At 43.6% G+C, this 14024-nt stretch overlaps 1 protein-coding gene across 1 annotated transcript in view; it reads right to left on the bottom strand.

The window, feature by feature from the left end:
• The window catches only part of prdm5 (PR domain containing 5), a 516233-nt gene that overhangs the window by 253602 nt on the left and 248607 nt on the right, over positions 1–14024 (bottom strand). The window contains exon 11 of the mRNA XM_069926793.1: positions 1869–1962. Within this exon, the coding sequence (XP_069782894.1) occupies positions 1869–1962 (94 nt within the window). The remainder of the gene's footprint in view (positions 1–1868; positions 1963–14024) is intronic.

Raw genomic sequence — 14024 nt, 5'->3', positions numbered from 1 at the left:
AATGGATTCTGAATATTTTTTTTAAAACTTGGGATGGAAGTCAAATTCAATTTTGGAACGATTTCTGGGCTCCCTTTTATACACACAGGAAGCAGCCTCTGAGCTTCAACTATTATCGGTATATTTTTAACATCAACGCGGCACGGTTGGCGTAGTGGTTAGTGCAATGCTGTTACAGTGCCAGCGATTGGGACCAGGGTTTGATCCGGTGCTGTCTGTAAGGAGTCTGTATGTTCTCCCTGTGTCTGCATGGGTTTCCTCCAGGTGCTCCAGTTCCTCCCACCCTTTAAAGCATACGGGGTTCTAGGCCAATTGGGTGTAATTGGGCAGTATGGGCTCATGTGCTGAATGGGCCTGTTATCGTGCTGTATATCTAAACTTAAATTTAAATTGAAAATTTAATTAACTGTTTGAGCCTCCTCATATAATTTTATCAGAATACAATTTATTCCTCGCTCATTTATATGGCCATCCAGTTTCTCCTTGAATGCATCAATACAATATGCCAAAATCACATCCTGGGGCAAAATAGTTGCATTCTCACAACTCAACATAAAGACATTTCCTTTTCCCGATCACTCTGGCGACCTTTTGGTGACTACTTTGCATTGATGACCTTTGCTTCTGTTCCTTCATGTTGAAACACACCAGCTACTAATCTTTAGTTTAAAATACTGCCCTTTTGCAAAAGAGAACCTTTTTTCCCAATAGCAAGTTAAGTACCCCTTAACATGCTTGGGACCAGATGATTTTCGTTTTTGTTTGGATTTTTGAACATTGGAACTAAGCAGCACAGTAGCATCAACAGAAAACCTGCATCACAAAGTGACGGGCTTTTTAAGTGCCGACATGATGCCACAAGTGGAAAATTCACATGAATTACCAAAAAAAAAACTTGATCTCGGCTTACGAAAGAAGACCACCTCCCCGGCTCCTCCCTACCGCCACTGCTGGCTCCGAACATATCCCTGCTGCGGGACCCCGACACCTCCCCACCGCCGCCACCGGTCCCAGACACCTCCAGCACCTGTCCCCAACAACAGTCCCCACTCCTGCCCGGGAGCCCGAGGCGGATTCTTCGATCCAGATGACACCGCACCCGATGTTGAGAATGAAGTCACCGTCGCCGACTCCGGGTGCGGCCGATGCTGAAGACTTGGACCCAGCCCCATTTGGCATCTTCCCAGCCAGTTGTAAAGGCTTTGGTTTTTTTATTACTGATATTGTAACCAAACTGGCACCAACAGGGTGTCAGAGCCTCACGTCAGCAAGTCCCGGTATTGAATCTTTTCTCCACTTGTGACATCACGGCATCACTAAAAAAAGTTTGGTTTTTGAATCTTTTTGGCTTTCAGAACTTCAGATAAGGGGCATTGCCCTTGTAAATGGATGTTTTACTTTCCGTGAAATTGTTTTGATTATTATGACTGCACACAAGTACTCTATGGAGGCTCACAACTTGCCACTTTTCAATTTCAAAAAAGGGCTCACCAAATTTTTGTTTAATTTTAATTGTCTTTTTCCTCCCAATCTGCGCATCAACTCCCCATTTTAATGCTTGCTATTGCAAGAATCGACATGGGATTTCATTCATATGATGTCAGGGGCCATGTCTACTGCAAAGGTGGCTTTGCTCCAAGAAAGCTGGTACTAGAAACCAGACCTTGGCATAGTTCCAGAGATCCTCAATCACAACAGCAAAGGAGAGCTTGATCAGGAGAAGATTGAAAAGGCCTGTGAGGTTTTAGTGCAATTCAGTTCAAAGCACTGACACAAACCTACCATGGACTAAAGAACATTTATTCTTTAAAAGTATTTAAACGGAAAGACAGCACAAAAAAAACAATTCTGTGATAGAAAATGCTCACTGTTGTGAATCAGTAGATGTCTCTGCAGGGAGAAGGGGGTTCGAAACAAAGCCTTACACTCCTCACATTGAAATGGTCTCTCTTCCGAGTGTGTCTGTCAATGAAAGAGTTAGTATAAGCAGCAAAGAACGGTGGTAATTTTGCCCAGTTAATCAGTGACCTCTATCACAAATCAAACAAACAAGGCTTCACTGCATTTAAACATTCATAACATTTAACATTTGGTCAAATAATCCAGACATGGGTAAGGAATATTGGATTTCATCGTTCCCTTACCTTTAAAAGCATTCCTGGCACACACATCTCACCAGTGTGGTCATTAAATAACCTTAATCATCCCATATGGTGTGACAAAAACTCTGGCCGGATAGCAAAGCCAATGTCAAAGAGGTTCAAAGGAGGTGGAGGTAAAGTGAGGAATCATTACTGTTTCTCATGGGCTGGGCAACTGTCAGAGGTGGTCAAGGTCAACAGTGTCCGGCACTATAAAGGATGTCCCGTAAGATGGAGCGAAGCAATGGGAGTGTCTGCCTTCCACTCAGGACCATCCACTAAAGGACTTTGAAATTCATATGATGCACAATACAAAACAACTGAAATACAGCAGCTGTGATCGATGGGAAGCAATGTGGACTGGATGATGAAGTCAGCTTTGCAGCAGATGAGAATTTAGGAGGCAGGCAAAGAGCTGACACAAAATACTGCATATGCACACATGATAGTTGATACTGTGTAATAGTTGACCACCACCACCCCCCCCCAAATGTTTGGCCCCAGCGCCACACCCATCTGAGTTCCTGACACCCCAACTCCTATCTCTCATCCAGGTCCTGGCTGCTCACCCATCGTAGCTCCTGACACCCTGACCACCATCTCTCACCCAGGCCATGGTTGCTCTCCCTCTGGTCCTCCCAATGCCTTGAACACAGACTCTCGCCTAGCCCCCAGGCCACAAACCCATTGTAGCTCCTGACACCCTGGACTGCTGTCTCTTGACCAGGCCCCAGCCGTCCAACACCCGGAGCTCTTGACACCCTGGCTGCCATCTCTCACCCAGGCCCTGGCCGCACACCTATCATAGCTCCTGATGCCCCAACCGCGGACTCTTGCCTAGGTTCAGGCCACTGAACATGGACTTACCATCCTGCTGCCCTCACATCCGGGCTCGCAACACCCTGACCACAAGCCACCCGCCCACCAGAGCTCCTGACACTGCAAACACAGTGTCTCATCAAGACTCTAGCCACCTACCTTCCCACTCATCTGAGCACCCAATGCCCCTAATACGGATTTACTACCCATCCGAGCCCCCGATGCCCCACTCACTGGTTCCACCCATCAGAGCACCTGACGCCCAGAATGCAGACTTACTACTCAGTCCCAGGTGCATACCCACCCATCTGAGCACCTGACACGCCCAATGCAAGCTTATCACTAAGTACTGACTGCCCGACTGCCCGTCCAAGCACCCAACACCCTGAGTGCCGATTTACCACTCGATTCCGGCTGCCCATCTGTGCTCCTGATGCCCCAAACACTGTCTTACCACCCTATCCCAGACACTTGCCCATCTAGCCATGCTTCCAATGCCCGAGTATGGACTTATCACCCTGAGCCTGCCACCCACTCACCCATCCGAACTCCCAATGGCCTGAACATGGATTTAGCACTCGGTCCTGGACTTTCACCCACCCATCAAGCTCGCGGCACCCCTAGCATGGACTTACCACACTGCCCCTGCCACCCACCCACCATCGGAACTCCCAATGGCCTGAATGCAGGCTTACCACTTGGTCCTGGACATCCACCCACCTGCCCATGGAGCTACTTCTGCCTCAATGGATGCAGGTACTTACCTTGATCAAAATTAGTAAGTGTATAATAGTTGACCCCTTAAATTTTATCTTAAAAATTGGTCCACAAAATTTGACTATTACACAAGTAGCTCTTCACCAATGCAAGTGATAGAACACATTAATGCAGGTGGAATTGGCAAGATTGGTGTTTAAAGTTTAGTTCAGAGTTTTAAAAAAAGACAGTGAAACACAAAAGTTTACAGGCACTGAAATTGTTGTAAAAAAAAATGCAGAGATGCTGGAAGAACTCAGTCAGTCTCGTAGCATCCATAGGAGGTAAAGATATACAACCGACATTTCGGGCCTGAGCCCTTCAAGGAATGAGCAAAAGTGTTAATCAAAGACTAGAGATTAAGCGGGAAGGATAGGAGGGAGAGAAGTCCAAACATAACAGCCCAAAAGTATTAAATGGATATGATAAGAGGAAAGGCTCTGTGAAAGGCAGGCACAGGACCAGTGAAGTCCATTACAATGCAATTTCAAGAGGACTAGATTGACCACACAGACTCCATGTACTCTAGCTCATCTTGGCTCCTTTTATGCTTTTTTTTAAATGTTATGTTTTTGATAGCTCCTTACTTCCATCTCTCTTTCCTTTGTGCCACCACCCACCCCACCACTGTTACATGCTTCCATGTTTTCAATTAATTTTCATTTGTGAGGGACTGCCACTTTAAGAGAACAGATTTAACAAACCTTGCAGGCTTTGGATTGTGAAAATGAGCTGGCAGGCTGAAGACATTGCGTTCCTAAATTGGATACATTTGAAGAAAAGCAAGGCATTGTCCCTAAAACCCAGGTGCAGAGACCATGTGACCAACAGATTAAAACTGAATAACTAGTTTTGCTCGGGGGCCATTTTAAGGAGACAGCACAAGAGCAATCAGCTCTCTGAAGAAGAAATACTTGCTGCATTAGCCTCATTAACAGTTATAAATAATCTGCCTGATTAACTCCTATTAGTAATAAAGGAATTAGTATATAGGCAATCTGTCTGATTTTTCTCCTGTTTGGTACAGAGGAATGTGAAGACCACTTTGTGACCAAATAGAGCGAAGGTCACTTTTGTTCAAATAATTCACGAAAAGGGTTCAACTTGCAGAAGATGTACTACACTTGAATGCTGACCAGAATGAGAGTCATTTGAGTTTGGCTGACCCACGAACAAGGTTCTGGAAGCTTTGTGGGCATCACTTGCTTCATGTCCCCCAACACCAAGAGGGGAGTTTTGGTTGGCACTCATCCAAAAAGGTCATTTCGTTTGAAGCACATCAACCAGGGTTTCATGAGTTAATCAACATTCTGTCACCTCCGGTCTCTTTCACCCACTTCAAGAACTGCGAATTTCATCGAAAGCCTGCATGTTGCATCCACCTAAGACCTGCATGTCGCACCAGTTTGAAGCCTATGTGAATTTCCAAAACTGAAGTTTGAACTGCCTTCCGAGAATTGTTCATTGAACTGTAGTGGCTTGGGGCATTGTGCGCGCGCACACACGCACACGCCCCCCAGTCTAATAATCACGCAGAGTTGAAGGTTAAGTTAGATAAGTGCGGAAAAGTTTAGATAAATTAGATAGTGTTATATTATGGTTTATTAATAATTAAAAATATTATTTTAAATATAACTGTCTGGGCTAACGTCTATTGCACTGCCTGGCATGTAACAAAATAATTCTAGCCTTCAAGCCGGTCTCCTGTAGCTGCACCATTCCTGCTGTTTGGGTTACATTTATTCCTCAAAGTTCACCAAATTAGCATTGAACTATTAAGCAGGTGATACCTCTACTTGCGTTCCAACTGACTGTCATGTTTCCTGCAAAACAAGGGACTAGTTAAACTTTATACCTACTGCATGCACTGGACATGACTGATCCAAACTGAGATTACATGCAGCTAACATATTAAAAACTGTCAAATGTATTTTCATCATAAGGGTAAAAATTGTGAATTATGGTACTGTAGCACACAAATTTCAGCATCACTGATATATTATTATTCATGGAGCAAGAACCCAAAATGTTATTGAACTACAGCACTTGAGCTGGAGTGAAATATTTTTCTCATCTGTAATTACGGAAAAATCAGTCAAAATAGGTGCTATTCTGTTCTAGAATACTCAAGTTGACCCAAAAGTTATATTCTGAATCCAAAGTGAACTCTGGATATGCTTTAGAGCAGTGGTTTTCGACCTTTTTCTTTCCACTCACATCCCAGCTTAAGTAATCCCTATGCCATCGGTGCTCTGTGACTAGTCAGGGATTGCTTAAGGTGGGATGTGAGTGGGAAAGGAAGATTGAGAATCACTGCTCTAGACTCAATTGCTACTGAAATATTTGGCTTGAGAAAAATTGGCTTTGGCTCATTTCCTCTGGAGTTACGAAACCGTGCACATAACGATTCAATAGGTACGATTAAACAGTGGTTTTCAACCTTTTTCTTTCCGCCCACATCCCACCTTAAGCAATCCCTGACTAATCACAGAGCACTTATGACATAGGGATTGCTTAAAGTGGGATGTGGGCGGAAAGAAAAAGGTTGAAAACCACTGCTTTAGAGAGATGCAAAAGAACTAAATTGTTCCTGCAATTCTGGCTATTGGCATTCCTTGTATTTTATGTGCATTTGCCAACACTAATCTTGCAATGTGTTGACAAATTATAAAATGCTACAACACCATTACAAACCATCTTTCACAGATTAAGGGGAATTACTGACTAATCAAATACTCCAACTATCATCTGACTTGGCAGCAAAAGTCCAAGCGTGAAAATAGAGCCCAGTAAGGTGCAGACCAATATGTAATGAAGCACTGTCTCACTTAAGGCTGAAACCTCACAGATACCCTGGAGCCAAATAGGAGGGGCATATCCCTCTTAAAGGCCTCACTTTGTTGTTGGCCTCGTCATTTTCATCACAGAAGCATGTTCCCAGAGTATAAGATTTGTCTTACAGGCCAGCAGAACACCAATCAAGAATCCCTGTTTGCTGCAGTTATCCTTAATCTTCTGAGTAACCCTGATGCAGCGCAGGTGATCAATCCTTCTGCCAACCAACTGTAACTTTCTTTTACCTTTAGGTATAAAGTGGGACATTCCTCTTTTAAAAATACCAAGAAAATTGGAATGTTTTCAGCATTATTCCTGGGAAATTGATGCTTTGGGGCAGATAATGGAGACAGCTCTCCTTCAGAATATAGTGAAAAACACGGAAGTCTGCTGACGGTGTGATTGCAGTAAGTAGCGTGATCTCCCCAATGGCCACCCATCCCATTTCCTCACTGATATGTCTGCCCATGGTTTCATGCGCTGCCAGATTAAAACCACCTGAAAATTGGAGCAACAACCCTTCATATTTTTGTCTGGGCACCCTCCAACAAGATGGCATTGACATTGACTTCTCCGTTTTCCATTAAAATCTCTTCCCCCCACCATCATATTCATTCCCCCTGTCTCCTTTCCTCTAGTTCTTTCTCTCTCTTCCCTTTCCCCCTGTCTCCTTTCACAGTGACAATCAATTCTCCCCTTTCCTCTTATCCCTTTTGTCTGTGGGTCTGGACTCCTTCCCCTCCCATTCTTTCTCCCCAGTCTCTATTCAGGTGTCTGCCTGCTTTTAACTCATACCTTGAGGAAGGGCTCAGGCCCGAAACCTCAGTAATATATCTTTCCCTCCTATGGACACTGCGAGGCCTGCTGAGTTCTTCCAACATTTATTCTCTTAGAATATAACCAGGAATGATTACAGTAGACATTTAAAAGATCATAGTGTCAGACCAAATTACTCCCTCAACTCAAATAATCACCCAACTTTGCCACAAGCCAATCGACAATTGCTGGCATGTAATATCGGCAATTGAGAAAAATAGAAAAGCTGAAAGTAAGTGATTCTGTAATAGGCTTCATTTCCCACCCCACCACCCACCATCTAAAACAAGATCTTATAGTTAACAGCCAAGAGGAATCTTGGACAGCTGTGCTCAATTAAGAAATTTTACCTTATTCCCAGTGCACACAATGGCTTTCCTGCCAAATTCCATCAAATACTTTGAAGAAATGAATGACAAACACAAAATGGAAACGCTGTGACTGCTTTCTGTTGCGGCACTTTAATAAGGATTTTAGGATCTTTCTGAGCCTCCTTCTTTATCTTGGTTAATATTTGAATCAAATTCCAATAACTCACAGTCAATAAATAGATTAATTACGTTGAAGAAAATTTGGAATAAAATGTAAACCTGATAACCAGCACACTATATTGAGGGGCTCCAATAGCTCAGTGGTTAGAACGCTGCCCTGATAAATCAGGGGTCGTGAGTTCATTCCTGAGGGGCCCTGGACAAAGTCCCATACGGCAGACAAAAGTTAAAGAAGTTCACGTATGTTACATTCGGAATGTAGCATTACGAGACAATAATTGCAATGTGGTGAGTAAATGGAATACCTTCACATCGCAACAATTAGTTGAAATGTATAAAATGGAGAGTACAGCGTTTCAAGTGTCTTCAAGGCCGAGTTTATCATCATTTGACTGTACAAATACAAGCAGACAGTGCTCCTCCAGCCCCACCACACACACACACACACACACACACACTCACAAACCTGTGCACCCATGAGCACACAAATACAACCAGATCATACTGAAGTCATGAAAAAGAAAGTCAGGTAACTAATTTGGAATGCACTTCTACCCCCAGTGGGTGGCGTGCAGAACTTGCTCTTCTGGGAAGAGCTGTGGGGAGTGACATGGAAGCTGAGTCAAGAAATGTCCATAGAAGTCAAAAGATGGAGAAAGTTTTGCCACGATTTAAATTTAAAAGAAACTACAAACAATAATGCATGCCAGCTGAGATCTAAAATAGATCTCTGTACAGAAAACTGGCAACAGCTTGAAATGAGGGTTGGTACAATGTTTAATGCCCTATCAGTATAAACAGTTAAGGAGTGTGGGTATGACAACGGCTCTGTATACGCTTATCTTTGTGAGGTTTTTCAGTTGGTTGTTTTTCCAGACTCTTTTGTGTAGTCTTCCAAAGGCGCTATTTGCCTTGGCGAGTCTGTTGTCTATCTCATTGTTCGGCTCCGAATCATGGGTCCTCTACCGGCACCACCTACGGCTCCTAGAACGCTTCCACCAGCGTTGTCTCCGCTCCATCCTCAACATCCATTGGAGCGCTCACACCCCTAACGTCGAGGTACTCGAGATGGCAGAGGTCGACAGCATCGAGTCCACGCTGCTGAAGATCCAGCTGCGCTGGATGGGTCACGTCTCCAGAATGGAGGACCATCGCCTTCCCAAGATCGTATTATATGGCGAGCTCTCCACTGGCCACCGTGACAGAGGTGCACCAAAGAAAAGGTACAAGGACTGCCTAAAGAAATCTCTTGGTGCCTGCCACATTGACCACCGCCAGTGGGCTGATAACGCCTCAAACCGTGCATCTTGGCGCCTCACAGTTTGGCGGGCAGCAGCCTCCTTTGAAGAAGACCGCAGAGCCCACCTCACTGACAAAAGGCAGAGGAGGAAAAACCCAACACCCAACCCCAACCAACCAATTTTCCCTTGCAACCGCTGCAATCGTGTCTGCCTGTCCTGCATCGGACTGGTCAGCCACAAACGAGCCTGCAGCTGACGTGGACTTTTTTACCCCCTCCATAAATCTTCGTCCGCGAAGCCAAGCCAAAGAAAAGATAAACAGTTAAACTATATATCGACTCAAGGGTAGTCAAAGTTAACTAAAGAACTCAAAGCTCCCTCAGAGAATGATCATCAATGTGTGATTAACAGCGGTATTCATAACAATTGGTTTACAATGAGGACACTGAGGATCCTGCAGAAACCAGAGGAGAGCCAAAGCAGGGTGACTTGGTCAAGATTTCATGTCATTTGTGGAAGAGGAAGATAAGAAGTTCTAAAATCTGAGCAGGAAACTGGCCAAAAATTTTTTTTTTAGTTCCAGCCAAATAATCCCATAGCTGAAGTGAAAAGTGATGTCTACCAGCTGAAAGGAGAAAAGACACGGGTATATCTGGAGCCAGAGCACTCAGCCAAATTTTGTTTGTACAAGAACTGGTTTCTACACCATTGTAAAACGGAAGTAAGTGAAACATTTTCCAGCTCACCGAGTGGATTAGTTTACCCAAAGGGAACTCTGTAGCAGATTGCTCCCAAGGACCTGGGAAATTTTATTTAAATTGGTACTAAATGGTTTTCTTTGCACCGTGTTTGACAAGATTATTTCTAAAACATCCCAGATCTTGCACAATGTTACTCAAAACATGGTCTAATTGTGGAGTGTGGTAAGAATTCATACAATATTTAGCACATTGTTTTGCATATAGTGTACTAAAGAAAAACCACTAGAATCAAACAATAGTTGGGACTATTTGGAAATTTCCAGCTACTTGTTTTTAACTTACATTAAAATGAGGGCCCAGAAATTCACTTGCTCCAAAATCAGACCAATACAATATTGTACTATCCAGTGTTGGTGCTGGCTTGAAAAATTATCAAAAGATTGTGATTACTGATCACAGTCATGCATTTTTTTTTCAGATCCACGAACAAAGCCTCCTGTGTAACCACTGGCAACTGGATGCCCAAGAGGGATATCAGGGCTTCAGCCCTTAAAGGAGCATCAACAAAACAATGTTTCTGGTGATAAATAAAAAGAAATTGCCAAGAGAAACAGGGACAGGAATGTTAGTACGCAGTTAGCGTGATGTTATTACAGTGGCAGTGACCCGGGTTAGAATCTGGCACTGTTTGTAAGGAGTTTGTACGCTTTTCCCATGACCTGCATGGGTTTTCCTCTGGTGCACCAATTTCCTCAGAAAAAACACATGTTTGTAGGTTAATTGTTTGTAATTAGACAGCATGGGTTTCAATGCACCTTCCTGACAAGTGAAGAGATGTTGAGTGTCCATGATAGGTCATTTGTTAAGTGAACTCCAAGGAACTTGGTGCTCTCCACTCTCTCTACTACAGAGTTGTTGATGTGTAGTGGAGAATAGTTGTTCCTGGTCCTTCTGAAGTCCACAATGATCTCCGTTATCTTGCCCACACTGAGCCTCAGGTTGTTACTCTCGCACCATTTCACGAGATCTTCCCCCTCTTCTCTGTAGAGCGACTCATCGTTGTTGCAGATGAGGCCAACCACCATGGTGTCATTTGCAAACTTAATGACACTGATGGAGTTGGATCTGGCGAAGCAGTTGTGGGTCAGCAGCGTGAACAGATGCGAGCTGAGCACACAGCCATGAGGTGCATCAGTGCTCAACTTGACAGTGTTTGACGTTCTGCTATCAACTCAGACAGACTGTGCCTTTCCTTGAGGAAGTCCAGAACCAAGTAACAGAGAGGGCTGTTGAGTCCCAGTGAGGACAACTTCTCCACTAACATCTTGGGAATGATCGTATTAAATACTTAATAAAATGTTAAAGGACTCCAACACCAGTGCATCTCTCCCTCTTAAGCACCATCTCAGTGACCCTAATTTTCCACAAGATGCTTCCATTTCAGAATTATATTCTCTGAAGTCCTTAATGAGGCTATTGTAGGAATTGGGGTGTATTTTACAAATGGGGAACAAGAGGGCCATGGGAATGGGTGGGTGGGTAGTTTGTTCGGCAACGTGCTACTTCTGCTGAGCCTCAGTGAGGCCTCAACACAAGCTTGCATGTTCCTGAATTACTTTTTCAAGGAAGTTTTTTCTGCTCTCTGCCTGCTAATTTCCTTCCATGACAGAAGTCTGAATACAACATCAGCAGTAGTATTCTAGTGTTGAACATAACCATAAACATTATGGTCTGTCAGATATAACTAAGTAAACAGGCTGGGGATGTTGGCCTGGAAGATCATGCTGAACTTGTTTCACATCTTGTGCATTTGGTGGATTTTGCCCAGACAAAGTAAATCTCCTCTGTTATGAGGGCATTTGTAGATACCAAGATGATTTTTGAACAGGTCAATTTTCATCTACTGTATCCTGGTGCTTATCACAACACACGGGTATGGCATCTAGATAACACAGAAAAACTGGATGATGAATTCTGGGCTTTGAAAGTAAGCCTGAACCTTGTGGAGGCTGCGAACGCTGGCAAACCCTCAAGTGAGGCCTGGATTATCCAGTCTACAGGAAAGGTGGAATATGTTGTTTCTTCTCACAGCTGTTCTAAATCTCAGTAATTCTGCAGTTTGCACTAAACAGGGACATATGGCAAGGATAGACTGCATCAGCCTGGACGAATCCCAAGTCAGAAAGTTGAATAGATGTGACCTTGTCACTGCCTGGCCGAACAGCTTCAGTACTATTTAAATCTGAAGCACAGGCCAAAAATCCCTGTGATAGATTGCTGTCTTGGTAAACCTGCATCCTCTTAGAGATTACCCTTTGAAGAGGTCAGGATTGGAGCAATGGTGCCCTGGTAACAAGCCCTCTGTGCTTCCTTCCTCTGCGTCCCTGGCATTGCTCAATTCAAAAGTCCTCCAGCAAATCTGAAATCGCCAAGCTTCAACAGTGAGAGGAAAGAGGTATAGGAATTAGTAATAAGTATCCACAGCACCTAATACCCTGAATACGCCCGGGATTTTCTGATCTCTGAAGCTTAGAAGGTCAGTGCTCGGAGGGGAGACCTTCTAAGAACACCAGGCACTGTAGGTTTCTGTGAGGGGTGCTGGACAAAGTGGCAACTCTCTGTCTGCCTTACGGTAAAGTTAAAGAATTTCATGCATGCTACGTTCTCAATGTAGTATTACGTGACAGTAATGGAACCTTTATCTTTGCCTGAAGTGTTGTTGAACAGAGTGTGCTTTTGAACACGAAAGTGGAAGGATTGTAAATGGTGAAGCTGCAAAGCAGTGAGAGAAATATCTTACTGAGCTAGATGCATTTGAGCAGAAACAGAGAAACTTTGAAAAATGCACAAATGAATTTAACCCGGCAGTGCCAAAGCAATTGTTGCATAATTTGACAATTATTATTAAATGTGTTACTCATGCAACTGCAGCAAACACTGAGAATAACCTGACAGAACATCTAGAGTGGGACGAAATAATTCAGAAAGTTATTACACTTTGAAAAAATAAAGATGTTCAGGCATATAAAACTAAAAAAAAAAGCGCATTCCAACTTAGCTGTTTTGACAGATTATAAGAAAAGCAATTGACGTGCTGGATACATGATGTATGATTGACATAAATAGTTGAGTAGGTGTCCCATAGCATTGCTCACAGGATGTTAGCACCAGTCATAAAAGAATCTCTCTTTCAATCTTTTTTGAATGGCAGGCTCCTTGAAAGGGAGCCACTGGACGGCAGGCTGAGTCCGTCTGCAGACACGCAGGAGCAACCATAACCTCAAAACCCAAGATTAACAGTGCAACGCACTACCCGTGCATATGCTATCTTTACAATAGAATATTTGACCCATTCTCTTCAAATAATGAATAATGGTTGAAAAAGCTGAAGAATGAGAGAGCATAAACATGGGGATCTTGGAATTTGGGGGGTGTTGGATGAGGTGGGGGTGGGTGCTTAGAACCACTGAATGACAGCACAAAACAGCCCACATCTCACCATGTCTGCATCAAACACGATACCAATACCAATCAAACATGGCTGCATATGGTCTGTATCTCTCTATTCCCTGCCTGTTCATATGTCGGTTTAAATACATCTCAAATATTGCTGTTGCATCTGGTTTACCACCTCCCCTGGCCACACATTCCAGGCACCTACCATTCTATGTGTAAAAAAAAATGACATTTAAACTCTGTGTCTCTTTAAACCCATGTCCTCCAGCCTTTGACATTTGCACCCTGGGATAAAGACCACCTTAATTTTGTCTCTTATAAGTCACTCCTCAAACTCTGAAGATCCAGAGAAAAGAATCCAGGTCTGTTCATCATCGCTTAACAGTTAATACTTACCAATCCAGGCAATTTCCTGGAGAAACCTCTTCTACATCCTCTCCAAACCCAGCACCTCCGTCCAGTCATGTGGCAACTTGAACAACACACAACACTCCAAAAGTGGCCTAAACAAAGTTTCATACAGCTGCAACATGACTTCCCAACTTTCATACCCAATGCCCTAACTGAAGATGAGAGCTAAAAACAAGTTTCTTGAAAGAAAATGAACAATTACCTCAGGGAATGAGATCTAATGTGCCACAGGGCCTGAGCAACCTTACACGCTTGGGCTGAGCAGTGGAAATAATCTTTTGTGTGGCATGTACCACTCCAAAGACATCCAGGGTTTAATAGGTTCATTGGTCACATGGGCGTATTTGGCTGGCATGG

This window comes from Narcine bancroftii, chromosome 3, assembly GCF_036971445.1.
Source record: "Narcine bancroftii isolate sNarBan1 chromosome 3, sNarBan1.hap1, whole genome shotgun sequence".
Lineage (NCBI taxonomy): Eukaryota > Metazoa > Chordata > Chondrichthyes > Torpediniformes > Narcinidae > Narcine > Narcine bancroftii.
The sequence above is the reverse complement of the archived record's forward strand: the minus strand, read 5'-3'. Positions and strand labels throughout refer to the sequence as shown.